Below are 17524 nucleotides of genomic sequence, written 5' to 3'. Positions count from 1 at the left end.
ATTTATTTATTTGACAGAGAGAGATCACAGGTAGGCAGAGAGGCAGGCAGAGAGAGAGGAGGAAGCAGGCTCCCCGCTGAGCAGAGAGCCTGAGACAAGGTTCTGTCCCAGGACCCAGGGATCATGACCCGAGCCGAAGGCAGAGGCTTTAACCCACTGAGCCACCCAGGCGCCCCTCCTATTTGCTACTTCTAAACCACGTGTTATTCCGCTTTCTTTTCTCAGGGATATAGATTTGGGATGCTGCCATTTTACGAAGCCAGAAGAGCTGACAAACCCCATTAAAAGTCCCACACGACCTTTTAGCAGGCATGGAACCATAAACAAGGGAGAACTCCAGGAGAATTTGAGGGGACATAGGAGCCTATCACGCCATCTTGCTGTGGAACTCTAAAAGCATTTCTTCTGGACTTCAATGTACTCCTCCAGTGGAGGAGAGCTTCCTGTGTTTCTAAGTTCATTAAGGCTCCTCCTCAGAAACACAGTTTATGGCCCTCCAGAATCAGGTTCTAGGAGTCCCTCTCCTCTTGTTACGTATTCGGAAAGGCACAGACTTGGTGAGTTTCACCTGCAGAGTGAAATCTTAGTTTGAGATGAACTGCGGTTTCAGGCATGGGTGCCTTCCAGAATCATTAAGCTACTATGTATCTAGGGGGATCCCCACTAATTGAATTAGTTAAGCCTTGTGCCTATATCCACTCTAAAGAGAATCCGTTTGGGCCCACATCACCCGCTGGAAGAATGGGTCTAGGTGGCCACATATGTATCTGGTGATTCAATTCCCCTACCGAGAGCCACATAGGCAAGGATGGGGATCTGTCCAAACCCTGTTCAGTGAGATTCCACAGGAGAGGGAGAGAAAAAAACTGGTGAGACATGAGGAATGCAACTGTAGGATCACGTAGTACAGAACGCTGTGGCAAGTTTTAGTAAAATATGGAGCAATGGAGAAAGCTGGTCTACAAAGAAAAACCCAAGCATAGAGTAGATGGGCAAGAGAAGTGGAAATGAGACTCCATGGTACCTAAGAAAACTCGATGGTCTAGTTGGGCCTCAGATGAAAAGAGAGCAGCAGAGAGGAGACACAAGATGGAAAGGAGTACACAGGATGGAATTCTGAATTTGGGATCAGAAAAGCCCGCTAGTATGCTGCCTAACCTATCTGGTAGATATATACACACACACACACACACACACACACACACACACACACACACACACATATATATATATACACTTTTTTTTTTTTTTCAGCTAAAAAGGAGAGTAATTGTTTACTTGCTTTGCAGGGTGGCTGTGAAGTTCAGCTCCTTTGATGTAAAGCAAGGTACTCTGCACATTGAAAAGAACTTTACAAATGTTACATTTTAAAACCATTTCACTGGGTCTCCTGGGTGGCTCAGCGGGTTAAGCCACTGCCTTCGGCTTGGGTCATGATCCCAGGATCCTGGGATTGAGTCCCGCATCGGGCTCTCTGCTCAGTGGGGAGTCTGCTTCCTCCTCTCTCTCTGCCTGCCTCTCTGCTTACTTGTGATCTCTCTCTGTCAAATAAATAAATAAATTCTTTTTAAAAAAATAAATAAAAAATAAAACCATTTCACTTTCCGTCTCTGTGCATTTCAGTAGAGTTCATGAAATACCATCCTTTGTAGGACTGGAACGTTCCTTTTTCTCAGAGCATTAGAAAACAAGGACCCCCTACAAACATTTGCTAAATGTGAGCTACATGGTGAGACATCAAGCCCACCACACACCACTCCCCAACAAGCATTACATTATTATAATTAATGAACCATTTACTCTCAGCTCTTTTAGATATTAAGGTAATTTTAAAATAACTAAGGACATACAATGACTTTCTCCCATTCCTACTCAATCCCAGAATGTTAGAGCTGTAAAGGACCTTAACAAGCATCTCAGAGTTGGCAAACTATAGCCCACAGCCCAAGTACCACCTGCCCTCTATCAACAGCCAGTGAGCTAGGACTAGTTTTACATTTAAAAACAGTTGAAAACAATGAAAATAATGTTTTATGGCCTGCAACAATTATAGGAAATTCTATTGTCAGTCTGTCTTAGTCTCCACAAGCTGCTGTAATAAAATAACAGAGCAGGTGACTTATAAAAAAAAAAAAAGAAATGCATTGCTCACAGTTCTAGAAGCAAAAGTTCAAGATCAGGGTGCCAGGATGGTCAGGTGAGGGCCCTCTTTTAGGTCAGAGACTTCTTGTGTCCTCACATGATGGAAAAGGCTAGAAGCCTCTTTTACAAGTCACAAATCCCATTATAAGGGCCACCTTCAAGACTTAAGTACTTCCCAAAGTCCTCACCTACTCATATCATCACCTTTGGGGATCAGGATTTCAACGTGCAAATTTTCACCATATGAACATCCAGACCATTGCACGATATTCCCAGTAAGCTGTCCTGGAACATAGCTACACTCATTTATGCATTGTGTATGGCTGCTTTCTCAGGCTACAGTGGCAGAGTTGAAAAACTGTGACAGAGACTGTATGACCTACAAAGCCATTTACAATGTGGTCTTTTATAGAAAAAGTTTGCCAACCATGATCTAATCCAATCTTGTCATTTTACAGATGAGGAAACTAAAGCCCTGAAAGATAAAATACTTATTCTCAGTAATTCAGCTAGCATATTATTTAAATGCAGAATCAAGGCTAAAATCTAGTTTTTCTGTCCATTTTTGATCATGCTGAATTTAATGACTGAAAAATTAGCTGTCATTAAACTTTTCTTTCTTTATGGCATTAGTTTTATTTGAATATAGTTGACACACAAGGTTATACTGGTTTTAGGTATATAATATAGCTATATGTTATGCTACTCAGTTCCTTGTGCTAATTATTGGATTTATCTTAAAATCTTTGATTGCTCACATGAACTAGCTTCATACAAAAAATTCACCTTGAAGTAAAACGCTTTCGTGTGTTCATGGAAATGGATTTTCTATCTTATTATTCTTAAATAGTTCTAAGTAGAAGTTATTGTAGAACAAAATCATGATAAAAATTAAATATTTCACTGGATACATCAATCAAATAAAATATGCTCTGCTTTTAAATTACAAAGCAATAATGTATGGAACATTCAAACACTTTCAGACAAATTGGACCCACTGAATTTTCTTACAAGAGATGATTGACAATAAAATTGAGAAACGAGTTCCTTAGTCTTTCTATGTTTAGTGAATAAAACTCGACCAGTTAATTTCCCAAATGTAAGCTGAATTTCAGTCTTTTGTAAAATAAAAAAGGAAGTGTGTCTGAAGCTGAGCATCCCCATCCCATCACTGGAAGGTCTGTGCTGGGAAGCTGGTAAAATCAATTACCTACCCAGCTCTTAAAATATTCATCTTCAAGAGGTAATGTTTAGGGGCACCTGGGTGGCTCAGTGGGTTGAGCCACTGCCTTCGGCTCAGGTCATGATCTCAGGGTCCTGGGATCGAGCCTCGCGTCGGGTTCTCTGCTTGGCGGGGAGCCTGCTTCCCTTCCTCTCTCTCTGCCTGCCTCTCTGCCTACTTGTGATCTCTCTCTGTCAAGTAAATAAATAAAATCTTAAAAAAAAAAAAAAAAAAAAGGTAATGTTTACAGCGTTGGTTCTCAACTGGGGGTAATTTTTGTTCCCCGATGGATATTTGGCAATGTATGGAGACATGTTTGATTGTCACAATGGGATGTGGGAGGAAGGTGCTCCTGGAATTAAGTCAATAAATCCAAACATATTGCTAAATATCCTACAATGCACAGGACAGAGAGCCTGACAACGAAGACTTATTCAGGGCAAAATTTCAGTAATGTCATCATTGGGGAACCCTGTTTTAAAGGGAAATCACTAGGCTGGCCCAAAGCACTCAACAATTACAAATTAAATATCCAGAGCTTAAATGTCATTCACTCCTGAACTAGCGCTACAGAGCAAATATGTTCTATGGATGCCTGTATAATAGTTCATTCTTTTAAATAGTTTTATTCATTTCTTTATCCCAGAAAATAGATGGGAAAGCATGGAGATGATGCAAAAAAAAAAAAATTTTTTTTTTTACTTTCTTTCCAGCTACTTCTTTTATTGATCTTAGCCAACCAGTACTAGGATAATTTTTCTAATGATTCTGGTATCTTTCCTAAAAAATTTATTTTGACTTTGATCTATTTTTTCTCAGTAGTTTATCCGGTAAACTACTGATTAATAAACTAAGACTTCTAATTGACTTCTATCCATAACAGCTGATACAGTAAAAATAACCTAATGTTAACAGAAAAACAAATTCTAAGTCACATTTACCTTTAAATGGAAATGTCAAGATACTTCAATAGGATTATATCTTACCATTATCTCTAGACACTCACAAGAGGCACATTTAAAGAAAGCAAGGGACATCTAGGTGGCTCAGTCAATTAAGTATCTGACCCTTGATTTCAGCTCAAGTCATGATCTCGGGGTCCTGAGACGGAGCCCTGTGTAGGGCTCTGTGCTGAGTGTGGAGCCTGCTTAAGATTCTCTCCCTTTGGAACCCTCCTACACGGTTGGTGGGAATGCAAGCTGGTGCAACCACTCTGGAAAACAGCATGAAGGTGCCTCAAAAAGTTGAAAATAGAGCTACCTTACGACCCAGCAATTGCACTACTGGGTATTTACCCTAAAGATACAAATGTAGTGATCTGAAGAGGCATGTGCACCCAAATGTTTATAGCAGCAATGTCCACAATAGCCAAACTATGGAAAGAACCTAGATGTCCATCAACAGATGAATGGATAAAGAAGATGTGGTACATATACACAATGGCATACTATGCAGCCATCAAAAGAAATGAAATCTTGCCATTTGCGACGACATGGATGGAACTAGAGGGTATTATGCTTAGCGGAATAAGTCAATCAGAGAAAGACAACTATCATATGATCTCCCTAATATGAGGAAGTGGAGATGCAATGGCAGCAGGGGGAGGTTGGGGGGGTAGGAAAAGATAAATGAAAAAAGATGGGATCAGGAGGGAGATAAACCAAAAGAGACTCTTAATGTCACAAAACAAACTGAGGGTTGCCAGGGGAAGTGGCTAGGGAGAGGGTGGTTGGGTTATGGACACTGGGGAGGTTATGTGCTATGGTGAGTGCTGAGAAGTGTGTAAACGTGGCGATTCACAGACCTGTACCCCTGGGGCTAATAATACATTATATGTTTATAAAAAATATTTTTAAAAATTTATTAAAAAAAAAAATTCTCTCCCTTTGTCCCTATCCCCTCGATTACACTCTCTCATGCTCTCGCTGTCTCTCAAAAAAATATATAAAAAAAATGAAGAATGGCCCAGCAAGACAACTATGTAGAACAGCACTGCCTCTAATTCACAGGGTAACCCATCCAATAACATTATTAAAGGTAGTATGTTTAAGTCTCTTACATCACTAAATTAAGGAATGTCCTTTCTCCAACATAATCGATAGATGAGGTAATTACAATCTCTCACTTTCTCTTTCAGCAAGTATTTTCAAAGCAGGTATCAGGTGCTATCTATTTACAGTTTCTCTCTTGAGTATGTAATTCTATTCTGCATCACTTTGACTGAGTATTAATTATTGGTTCAACTCCTTAACTAATCATCCAATTTGGGGAACACATGAAGTATATCTACTCAAGCTCAACATTTTCTTTAATTAGACAAAAATGCCAAGACCCTGTAATAGCATTTGGTTCTTTTGTGTAATAACTTCAGAGAACTGCATCAAGAGCATAGTTATCTACTTGGACATTTCCCTGGTCAACTGTAATTCATCTAGCACTCAAAATATTCTCAGCTCTTTGCCAAATGCACACACCAAATTGTCTAAAATATGAATCCCATGGGATTAAAGAACTAATATTACAACATACTAAAAGCAAGATAGAAATGCCCACTGATTTTTAGGGACATGCATCCTAGTAGAGCCTAATCTGGTTTTTGGGATTCAGGGGAATTTTTCCTAAATTCATCCAGCTCACCTGAGTTCTGTCTTAAAATATGGGCAGGAGTTGGGTAGGAGGTGTGACTCAGACTTCCCAGGTAGTAGAAATAGCGTGTGCAAAAAGTCCAGCTAGAAGGAATGCTGAGGTTTGAGGAAGGAAAGACAAAATATAAAGGTCAAGAAGTAGGCAAAGGACTGGTCACTGAGGATGCTTCATACCACAACAAGGGTCTTAGATTTTAGTCTACATGAGAAAGGGAACCACTGAAGAATGTCAAATATGGCAGCATCCTACTCTTACTTGCATTTCAAGTGGACCACTCTGGTGACTGTGGGAAGCATCAATTTGAAGTAGACAACTACAGTATTTTGGATCCAAGAATAAGAGACTAATCTTGGGAGCTATGGATAGACAGAAGGAGTTGAGCAAAGACATACTTATGAGGAAACCTGGCCGAACTAATTGGCTGGTAATGGCAGGGATGAGAACCAACAAAGGAAAAGGCACAAACCCAGGTTTTGCAGTTCAGACAACCTGGGGAATGGGTGACGGTAAACAGGAGACAGAAGGAGAAGCAGCAGATATAAAGGAGTCACAATTAATTCAGCAATGGCTGAACGATTAGAGCAAATGTTAGACTTATTAAAGTCTGCTGCTGTAAGTATGTTGTATGTAAGTATGTTGTTTCTTCATGTAAACAGAGGTTGATATGTCATGCTTTATTTTTTTTAAAAAGATTACTTTTAGAGAGAGAACAAAAAAGAGCATGGCCGGCCGGGGGGGGGGGGGCGGTGCCAAGGAAGAGAGAGAGAATCCTCAAATACTGACTGCCAACTGAGTGCAGAGTCTAAAGCAGGGCTCGATCCCACAACTGTGAAATCATGACCTGAGCAGAAATCAAGAGTCAGACGCTTAACCTACTGAGCCAACCAGGCGCCCCTTCCCATGTTTTCTTTTATTACAGGATACCACTTACCTACTGTACATTTCTAATACCCAAACTAGCTCCCTCCATGATCCCTTAGGGGCGCCTGGGTGGCTCAGTGGGTTAAGCCTCTGCCTTCAGCTCAGGTCATGATCCCAGGGTCCTGGGATTGAGCCCCACATGGGGCTCTCTGCTCAGCGGGGAGCCTGCTTCCTCTTCTCTCTTCTCTCTCTGCCTGCCTCTCTGCCTGCTTGTGATCTCTATCAAATAAATAAATAAAATCTTTAAAAAAAAAAAAGATAAAGAAACAATTATGAAAGTCATCCAATGCTCTAGGAACGTGGGGACTTTTAAGATATGGAAACATTACGGGCTTATATACACTTAGAGAGACTGTGTGCTCAATTTCTAACAATGAAAATCAGATACTGAGAGGTGGTCCTGCCAGAGGCATGATTTTAATGAGTCCATGTCTCTTTATTTAAGTGTCACACTTCAGAAGACAGAGTTTCGAAATATTACAATGCATACGGTTTATCTGTATTGCTTGTTAAAATGCGAATGCTCAAGGTCCTTCCCGGTGTTGATCTTAGTTGGTTTGGGTGGAATCCCAAGAAATGGATTCTGTAACCGGGAGTCTTGGACCACACTTGGAGAAACGCTTCAAGGGTTCATTTGGTGGATACATCTTCTTCCAAGGCAATTGAACATAGAAGGTGTTGCTGCTAACAGATTTATAAATAGAATCAGCCCTTCCTTCCTTCCTATTCATCCATCCATCCACTCTCGAAAAATCTTTAATTATTTGGGGGAGAAGACGTAAAAATTATCAGTTCTATCCCAAATCTGCAATTCCTATGCATGTCCCTTGAAAATGGAGGCAGAGAGCAGCCCCTGGTTGGTGCATTTCCAAATGTTTAAAAAATAAATTATGCGTGATAAACAGAAAAATGCAATATCCCTCTCCTAGAGATTTTGTTACGTCTGCCCCCACTCATCACAGGAGTTACATTATTGTATCTTTCTCCTATGCTTGAGGGCCAAGAAAAATTTGTTCAGCTCAGCTTTCCTTATTTAAGAATTAATACTGGGAATTATTTTAAGAAAAATTTTAAGTATAAAATTAATTTTAAGTTTGAAAGTGTTTTTCCAAATGAAAGCCCCGAATGTTCTCTTCCTCCCCTCCCAGTTCCAGTCCAGATTCTCCTCTTTCCTTGGTTTTTGAAAGCTGTAGGGTAGAGTGGGTGGGGCGAGTGGGGAGCAACTCTACCACTGTAGACATTGGCCATGGCTGCTCTGGCCTTGGCCCCCAGGTGAACAGGCCACGACTCACTTGGTACAACCACATTCCACTGGAATCAAAGGAACATGCACTTGAATGACCTCTGCAATCGGAAGGGCACAGGGGAAGGATAAAGGGAACCTAGACAAGACACTGCAGAATTTTTACCATACACACCGTCTCTGGGAGCTCTGGTTCACAAAGCTCCGGGTGAATTCCACAGAACGGAAACATCTGAAATCCGATGTCCCGTGACTGAGAACAACTTGAGACAATAACGGAGAAATACACAAACAAACGAAACCGAGAAAGAGGGCCAACCATTCCTCCAGACTGTTTTGTCATCTACCCATCAAAACAGGACAGCAGAACTCAATTTGCTTCTTTATCTAAAATGACTGCTCATGATTAAATTCTGAAAACCTGGGAACTGTTTACATAAAACCTTTTGCTCTCACTGTTGACTATCACAAAATCTGTTCTGCCCAGATGCCGGCATAGGAAAGGGCATTTAAGCTAGTTTCCCTCCAGCTGAGCTGAATCTGTGTCGGCTTTTCTCCTTGTATGGTCCTTCCAAGAGCTGTTCCCATCAGAATCACTGAAGAGCTTGTTAAAATGCAAATTCCCAGGCCCACCACCTACCTACTGAATTAGCACGGTGTGGGGGGGGGGGAGTGTTTGCTCCCCAGCTCTCCAGGGGATTCCTAAGCATCCCCAGGATTCCATACACTAGCACTGTTTCTTTACTCTTCAATAAACACTTACTGAATACTTTTTTTTTTTTTTTTAATTTGTCAGCCAGAGCTGTCAAAACTCCTTTCCCTGTCAGCAACAGAGAGGGAGAAAGGATCCGATCTAGCCATCTGCAGACGAGCAGGGAGCCAGCTGAGGTTACACCAACAAGATGAGGGAAAATCCACTTGGAGAGGCAGTGCTCTCCTGAGCCGCCGGAAGTCCGGTCTACAAGCAAGGCAGAGCCCTCTCCCTGGAGACAGACCTTGCCTGGGACTCCCCAAGTCATCCCGCAGCCAGGGGGCCCCGGACTCAGACTCCCAGCCACAACCTCCCTCTTTCCCCAGCGACCACAACTTTCAGCCTTTTTCTGTAGGAGAAGGCCCCAGAAGACAGAGCTCTCCAGAGAGACAAGGAGGGTTTCTTGTTGCCTCAGGAATTTCCGTCAGGGCTGCCCGAGGAACATTTCACAAAAAAGGCAAGTCACATGGTGAGCGCTCGGCAGCCGGAATCAAGCCACCATCTGAAACACACCAGACAGATTCTCTCTCTCTCTCTCCCGGGTTTCAGTTTGAGCACATTTTTCTTTTCTTTTTTTCTCTTCTTTCTCTCATTTTCTTAAAGGGAATATGAGGCTGGCTTGCCGAGATGAAAAGCCAGAAGTTTCTTTTTTTTTTTTTTTTTTTAAATTATTATTATTATTTTATTTGACAGACGGAGATCACAAGCAGACAGAGAGGCAGGCAGAGAAAGAGGAGGAAGCAGGCTCCCGGCTGAGCAGAAAGCCCGATGCGGGGCTCGATCCCAGGACCCCGGGATCATGACCTGAGCCGAAGGCAGAGGCTTTAACCCACTGAGCCAGCCAGGTGCCCCCGAAGTTTCTTTATTAGTAGCCCTTAACATTTTCCCTGGCAACCCACTGTGTTGGCCTAAAAGCAGTTGATTCTGCAAGTGTCTCATCTTGAAGGCACTTAGTGGAACGGCCCCTCAGACACTCCCTGACCTTGCTCGCCACGGCTCCCCGACATGTCTAGATAGAACAGGTGTGTGTTTTCTGTCCTGTGCTGGAAACTTCACTGCTGCTCACAAGGAGGTGGCTCAGGAGTGCCTCGTCCTGGCTAAGCAAAAACAGTCTGGTTTACTGAGATTCCTCTATGTGCCATGTAAAAATTCAGGATTTTAGATGTGAAAAGGAGACCTTGGAAGTGTTAAATTTAAAACACACATTGAAATGAATCTCAATCTAGGGGCACCTGGGTGGCTCAGTCAGTTAAGCCTCTGCCTTCAGCTCAGGTCATGATCTCAGGGTCCTGGGATAGAGCTCTCTGCTCGGCAGGGAGTATGCTTCCTCCTCTCTGCCTCTCCTCTGCCTACTTGTGATGTCTGTCTGTCAAATAAATAAATAAATAAATAAAATCTTAAAAAAAGAAATTTAAGAAAAAAAAAAAAAGAAATCTCAATCTACTTGTTTCCTACAAGTTCGAGACCATCAAAGGGAAGTCAATTTCCAGAATGCCTGGCATCAACTACAGAAGACAGACTCAATTCATCTTGTTGTGAGGATCTCACTATGCTTCAGGGACAGCATGATGGACACTGGTTACTATTACAAGGAATTAGAGATGCAGAAAACCTCAGTAATCGAGCAGAATTTATGTTCATCTGGTAGACTACCTTGATCACTACTCTCAATTACTTCCTTTTTGTGACCCAGTTCACTTTCATTAATCCTTTGTCTAATACTATGAAAGAAAGGAGAAGAGAGAGAAACATGAGCCTTTTGACTGGATTCCAAAAAATTAGCAGTTTACTATGCATAAAAAAATATTAGAAGAGATATTCCTGATTATATATTATTCACGCTAAAGTGTTCTGTGATCAGGCAGTGACTGGGGCTCATACTCCTCAATGACATGGGGTTATTTCTTTTCTCAATCCCACTAGAAGAACTGACATCCCCTTTCTAACTCAACAAAGACGAACCACAAAATGAGAAGGTCTGTCCTTCCTTCTCAAGACTCTTCTTCTCAGATGGGGGACCTCTAACCAACGAGGCACAAAGATCAAAACTCAGAACTTAGCCTCAATTCCTCCCTTCGCCACAATGAATCAAGTGTTAAGCCCTGTTTATGTTACCTCCATTCCTACTGCCTTAGTCCACATCCTCATCAACTGTCTGGGTCTCCAATTTGACCTCTAAGCTTTTGATCCTACCATCTTCTATCCATTCCCGACAGTATAGCCGGAACAATGTATTTAATGCCTCAATCTGGAAGTCTGCTCACGTCCCTTTGATGGTACTCCATAGTTTTCAGGATAATTATCAAACATCTTAGCTTAGCAGCTAGGGCCCTCTATGATTTTAAAAGCTGCTGAATGTTCTAGTCCTCTTCTATTTGAATATCCAATCTAGTCGAACTAAAAGAGTATTTCCTTTCATACCCACAGAAGATGGTAGCCTTTACCACGTGGAATTTTAGCACTGGATCCAAGTCAAGACCTAACCTTTCATTTTAAAGAGGAGGGCACTAAGTTACAGAGAGGTTAAGTAAGTTACCCAAGGTCACACAGGTGGTAGGAAACAAAACACATTTAGGATCCAGTGTTTAGGTCTAACCCTCCAGAATATAATTTCTTTAATCTATTTTGACATTGCTCTAAGTACGAAAGCAGATTCCTCCTCAGTATAAAACTCTGAATATCCTAAAATGATAGGTCTTGGTCTTGGTCTTGATGGACAAACTGACTTAAATGTTTATATCTAAAATCTGTTCAAAGTATAGAGCTTCCTTTTCCCTAGAGCAATCCATTTTCAGAAGCCTTCTCTTCAATAAGTCCACTGAGACATCAATACAAAGCTCTCTGCCCTAAAATTAATCTTCCAATTCATCATTAAGTCACCAAAATAAAAATCTCCCAAATAAAACAAAAGCAGAGGCAGACCTAATAATGAATATGAAATATGCTAAGAACGTTCTGTCACTGAAATTAACTTGACTTCTTGTGATTAGCAAGATGATATCTTAAAACACAAGAATGAAGCAAAAGACAACTGAAGAGAAATAGTCTGGACAGGGTCCCATTTGAAATGTATCCGTTTGAAAACAGCCTCTGTCTTTTGGCTATCATCACCACGAGCCTGTCCAAAAATTCATTTTCAAATGTTATTTCCAAGTGCAATCTCAAATTCAAAATGTGAGTTGGTTGGCATGTTCAAAATTTGCTCTGAGATGGACAAAGCAACAAATGAGATGTTTTCAGAAGGAATAATAAGTATATTCCAACATTCATTCATTGAGTTTAATTCATGCTTCAGATGCCAGCCTTCCCCTTCTAATTCCTTTGTATCCTGTTTCTATTAGGAAATAGGGAAAATAGGATTATAAAGCCATTTCTAAATATTAACATGGTACTGAAGTAAGTTAGCAAAGGAACATATACATTCTCAAGGAGAGGGTGGGGAGGGAAGGTGGCTTGAGCCCAGTCTGTGAGAAATGGTGAGTGATCCGAGGTTAGCTAAATCTGACCATACCGTCACATCCTCTGCTGTGTTACTGACAACAAGTCAGAGCACTGGAAAAAAACATATGACATCAGAAAAATGCTTGGAAGGGGACCAAAAATTACCTGTTGAATAGGAGAATTGGGTTTGTTAGCTTATGATTTCATAGACTCCGGGATGCCCAGAGAACGCATCCACTAAATTACCATGGTGGCAATGGTGTGGGGGTGGGAGAATAGGAGACTGGGAAGGGAGGGAGGGAAATGGGAAAGAACTGTGAAGAATCACAGTTACTAAATATTTAATTTATAAACTAAACCAGGAAGAACACAGACCAAAAGATGCAAAGGATTACTCAGGAACTTCTAATTTATATACAAATGGAAATATGAAAGCAGGGCAAGAATACATAGGGACTAGCAAAGCAGGTAAGATAGCAGCAATCCAAAGGAGGACAAAATTATATGAAATCCATATCCAGAACATTGGTGATATAAAACTGAATAAACCAAAGTAGCTTTCTTTTCTTTTTAAGTATTGCTGGAAGAATCTGGTGTCACTTTCTTTTTTTAAAGAGTTTGAAATATGTTCACTATCTGAAGTTTCCTAGGATAGGTACGATCTTTCAAAAATACAGATGTCATTTGGAAAGGAACTTCTCTAGTAACACACATCCTGTCTTTCATGTATTCAGAGACTCAGAAGGACACTCATCAGTACACTTTAGTAGACGAATTGTTACAGAGTACCATGTTAAAAAAGCATGGTAGGAGCCAACTGTACACCAATCACAGTATTGGTATGACATTGACAATGCCTGTTGGTAGAGAGCATCAACAGTGGTTTCCATTAAAAAAGACAACAGCTGTTCTCAAAATAAGTAATCTACCTCAAATACATACTTCTCGGCTGGTTTTGTGACTATGAAATGACGAATAAAGTTTTCCATTAAAAAAAAAACTAGAGTATTCATGAATAATATATTGAGAATGCTATTTTGCACATGCCTGTTAAGAAGGTCATTATGTAAGTTAAAAAGCATTATTGCAGGGGGGGGTAGGGCCAATGAATGACTTCAAGCGAAAAATGTTTCTCATTGCACATGGGATTGCTAGAGTCAATTTTCTCAGTCCTTGTTGGATTTGCCAAGACATCTTTTGCCCCAGACCCTTGATTCAACAGTGATTCTGGAGGAAAAATTACATTCATTTGTTTCCTTCCCTGGCCTCATTCTCTCTCATGCCCTATCACACATGTTGTTCCTATACAGCAAAAACACTTACACCCAAGGACGCTTCTCTCCCACTCCTTATTCCCAAATTGGCTTTTCCTCCTCAATACTCTCTTAGGGAGGTAAACCATCGCCATGACAACATTATGGTGGGGCTTTGAACAGGACATGGGGTAGCCTTTGTCAAAGTTAACATGGGGTTTTTGCTGGACAGGATAAAGAAAACTCGGACAGTGGGTAATGCTCTGTTGTGAGCTGCTTAGCTGCACAGAACTAACTGTCCATATCTAACTTGACCCAACCAAACCACAGCCTTAACAAAGAAGAAAGAAAAAAAAAAGGAAAAAGAAAAAAAATGCTGCAAGTGTCATTTATTTAGGACTAATTCCTTAATCCTCTGTTGTGGTCAATTAGGCTCAATATCCTGTTGTCATTAAATCACGGTAGCATATTAATATGGAAAAGAGAATAAGGAACTTTGCCTTTTTAACTTCACGTGGATGTGGGACTTCCAGAGACACCTACTTTTCCCAAATAAGTGTTAGTACATTCTCTCCTCTAGGGAAAAATACTTGTTTTCTGCACCTTTTAAATTTCATGTGATTTTTCTTGCCTATGTGGCAGATGATGAAGATGAATTATTATGCAGCTGTGGGGACTCTTCCCGGATCTTTAACATACCGGCCTCCAGAGACGGAGTGCTGCAGACACAGGGTGACAATTCTGAGCCCAGGTGTAGTCCCATTCTTTTGTGTAACTCAGAGCAGGAGCTCAAGGATTACGATCAACATACATTTAACAACACTTTCCCACTACGGGCTTCACGCAGGAGACGAAAATTATCACACCTTTCTAAAAACAAGGACACCTAAGAAGTCACCAACTGATGAGATTCATTCTTTGTCTTTACCTGCGCGACCACCTAAGGCCATCGGGCTTTTAAAATAGTGAGGAGAATCCTTTGTTCTCTCAGGTTCCATTTAAAGGGAAAGTGGGTCGAAGGGCTTCCCCGGGGAGCGGGGTGGGGGGGAAAAAAACCACAACGAAGAGCCAAACACCCAGGAGTAAGAGATTTCACTCCCACTACGGTTCCCACCCTCCCGAAGAAGTTAATTAATTCTATTTCAGGGATGTTTAGGGCGGGGGGGCGGAAGGGGGAGAGCACTCAGGCAGCCCATTCTCTGCCATCATACTCTCATTCTCAAATGTGGCTCAGACCATCTCTCCTCCTGACACCATGGGGTGGGGGCGGGCGATGGGCCGCTGAGAGCCTCTCTCCAGCCTTAGGCAATGGAGCCAATACCGTAAGCGTTTGTGCTCCCCAAAAGGTGTGTCCCAGCCCAAGTGCGAAGTTGGGTATTTAGACCTGAAAAGCACAATGAGAGCCATTCAAAGCAGCAAGTTACAGTACCTTCAGAAGTCTGACAGATGGGAGAAAGGCCGCGTGGCACAGCTTCCGGATGGTCCAGTTTAGGGGACGAGGAGCATCAGTCTGATTCATGACCCCTTCCAAATTCCACCGGGAGAACCAAAAACTGCAACCCTGAGCAATGCCTAGAAAACAAACGGTCCCCCACGGCCTTGGCATCCCATGGTCATCTCCACACCTGCAAATTCCATCAGGGCAGAGGCTTGCTGGAACTTGGGAGACTAGTCAAGTGGCGTTGCCTGAGCCACGGAACCTTCTTAAGAAAGCCACCTCCCCTCTCCCTGCAGCCGTGCTCATGCATACCAAATGTGGCTGAACGGAGGCACACTGCCTGCTGCTCCGGGGAGGGGATGCACGGTTCTGAAGGAGAAGGACAGCCTGCGCGAAGCAGCCTGTGGTCGCAGCCAGAGCAGCCCGCTCCGAACGCGCGCTCCCTCTCCGGCTCTCCTCCCAGTGAACGCGAGTCAGGCACTGGGGGAGAACCCGGGCCATTTGCTCTGCTCTCGCTTGCTTTGGGGGGGAGCCAGGAGGAGAGCAAGAGGGAAAATCAATAAAGCCAGAACGAGCAACTTGCACTTTCTTGCACAAAGCATCTTTGGGGGGCTGGAAACTGGCACAAGGGGAGGGGCTAGGACACAGAGGGAGAAGGGATGCCTCCAAATGATAAGATAAACACTCGCCTTGTGATTTATGTGACCGAAGAAATGGAGAGCTGTTGTAAAATGGATCTATAGTAAAAGGTATCTCTGTCGTGTTCCGGGGATTTTTATTAACTGTGACAGAAGGTCCTCGCCCTGATATACACATTGTGTCCATGACGGACAGGCAGACTGACAGAGAGAAGGGAACCAAGCCCCGGCCACAGGGAGCGGCAAGTTATTCCTTTCTTAGAAAGCAGTGCAAACTAATGTACATTGGGCTTACCTTTCAGAAATGGCAGTTTCTAAACTGGGGCTTATATCTTCCTGGAAAGCCACTTGATACTCTTCCTCTGCAACAGAAATTTAACCCTCAATGTGCCACACAGGATGCTTTACATAAAAGATGGGTTTCCTCATGTGGGGATACCCACCCCCCTCATTTTCTAAGGACGGCTTTAAGAGAGAGAGAAAGAGAGAGAGAGAGAGAGACTCCTGTGGCAAAAGAGAGAGAGAGTGGCTGAGTTAGTATATGATTCTGGCTCCTGTGGCAAAAAAGAGAATAAAGGAGACCTTTCCATCTGGAGGTAGAAATTGGATAATTTCACTTGAAGTGAAGTTCTGGCATTGGCAAGAAGAAGTTCATGTCACAATCCAGCGGGACCTCCTGCTCCCGCCTCGCTCCCCCAACCCTCCACCCCCAGCATCAGACTCTGTGGGTGCAGTTGACCCTTGGCTGGCCAGGAGAATCCCCACATTTTTTAAAGAAGATTTTATTTATTTATTTGACACAGAGAGAGATCATAAGCAGGCAGAGAGGCAGGCAGAGAGAGAGGGGGAAGCAGGCTCCCCGCTGAGCGGAGAGCCCTATGCAGGGCTCGATCCCAGGAACCTGGGAACATGACCTGAGCCTAAGGCAGAGGCTCAACCCACTGAGGTACCCAGGCACCCCGAGAATCCCCACATCTTTATAGCATTACCATCTTCCCGATTTTTCCTAAGTCCCTCCCCATGGCTACACTGATTTTGCATTTCTAAGGACCTCAAGGAGATTAGTAAATGCTAGCCCCACAGTTTATGCATTCTGAAGCAGAATCAGGAGAGGGGAGAGCAGATGTGACACACTGGGACCCTGCTTTAATTCAGATTTGGGGACAACTTGAATTTTCCCTGTGGAGTAATTAGCACCTGAAACGCGGCATTACAATGCTTCCTCCCTCACAAGCTAAGGACGCTTGCAGAAAACCTCATCTGTTGGTGGAATCCAGACCACTGACTTGCCCTGTCGAAAATTCAGCATCTGAGTATCCTCTACTCCACAATTTCACTTTAATAGATCCCCCCCCGCCAGCTGCTTCCTTTTGTCACAATTCTATTTCCACAAAAGATGAGTGATCATGTATTGTGGTCAGCACTCTGAACACATTACCAAAGTTCCTGTCAAGAGCACCCTGCCGAGGAGATGCTGTGGTCATGTGCCCACTTCAAAGATTAAGCAACTGAGGACTTAAGAAATTACTAACAGGCCTAAACACGTAACTAGTAAAAGCAGAATTTAGATCAAAACTAGTCTATTGCACTCCAAAGACAAGTGTTCTCTTCGTCTTTCTTTCCTAATCATGGGGACCCAGCTCTAAAGCCTGGGGCTCAGTTTTCTGGTGATTCAACCATCTAATTGCTGAGCTAAAAGCCCTTGAAAGAACAAATGCTCTACATTTCTTCCAGATCATTTCTTTGGTGTGACGCTGACGCAATAGTAAGCAACTGAACTCTAGAATCAGGCTGCGTGGTTCCCGTTCTAATTTTGACCCTGGCCTTGG

At 42.6% G+C, this 17524-nt stretch overlaps 1 protein-coding gene across 9 annotated transcripts in view; it reads right to left on the bottom strand.

The window, feature by feature from the left end:
- Window positions 1-15349, bottom strand: part of LOC122917706 (transient receptor potential cation channel subfamily M member 3) — a 484842-nt gene extending 469493 nt beyond the window's left edge. For all 9 annotated transcript variants that reach the window (XM_044265920.1, XM_044265921.1, XM_044265913.1 and 6 more), the window contains exon 1: window positions 15049-15349. In XM_044265920.1, the coding sequence (XP_044121855.1) occupies window positions 15049-15225 (177 nt within the window). In that variant the 5' untranslated portion in view covers window positions 15226-15349. The remainder of the gene's footprint in view (window positions 1-15048) is intronic.
- Window positions 15350-17524: the final 2175 nt, after the last annotated feature.

The sequence above is a fragment of the Neovison vison genome, chromosome 9 (assembly GCF_020171115.1).
Source record: "Neovison vison isolate M4711 chromosome 9, ASM_NN_V1, whole genome shotgun sequence".
NCBI classification, from domain to species: domain Eukaryota; kingdom Metazoa; phylum Chordata; class Mammalia; order Carnivora; family Mustelidae; genus Neogale; species Neogale vison.
This window is presented reverse-complemented; position numbering and strand designations above follow the sequence as displayed.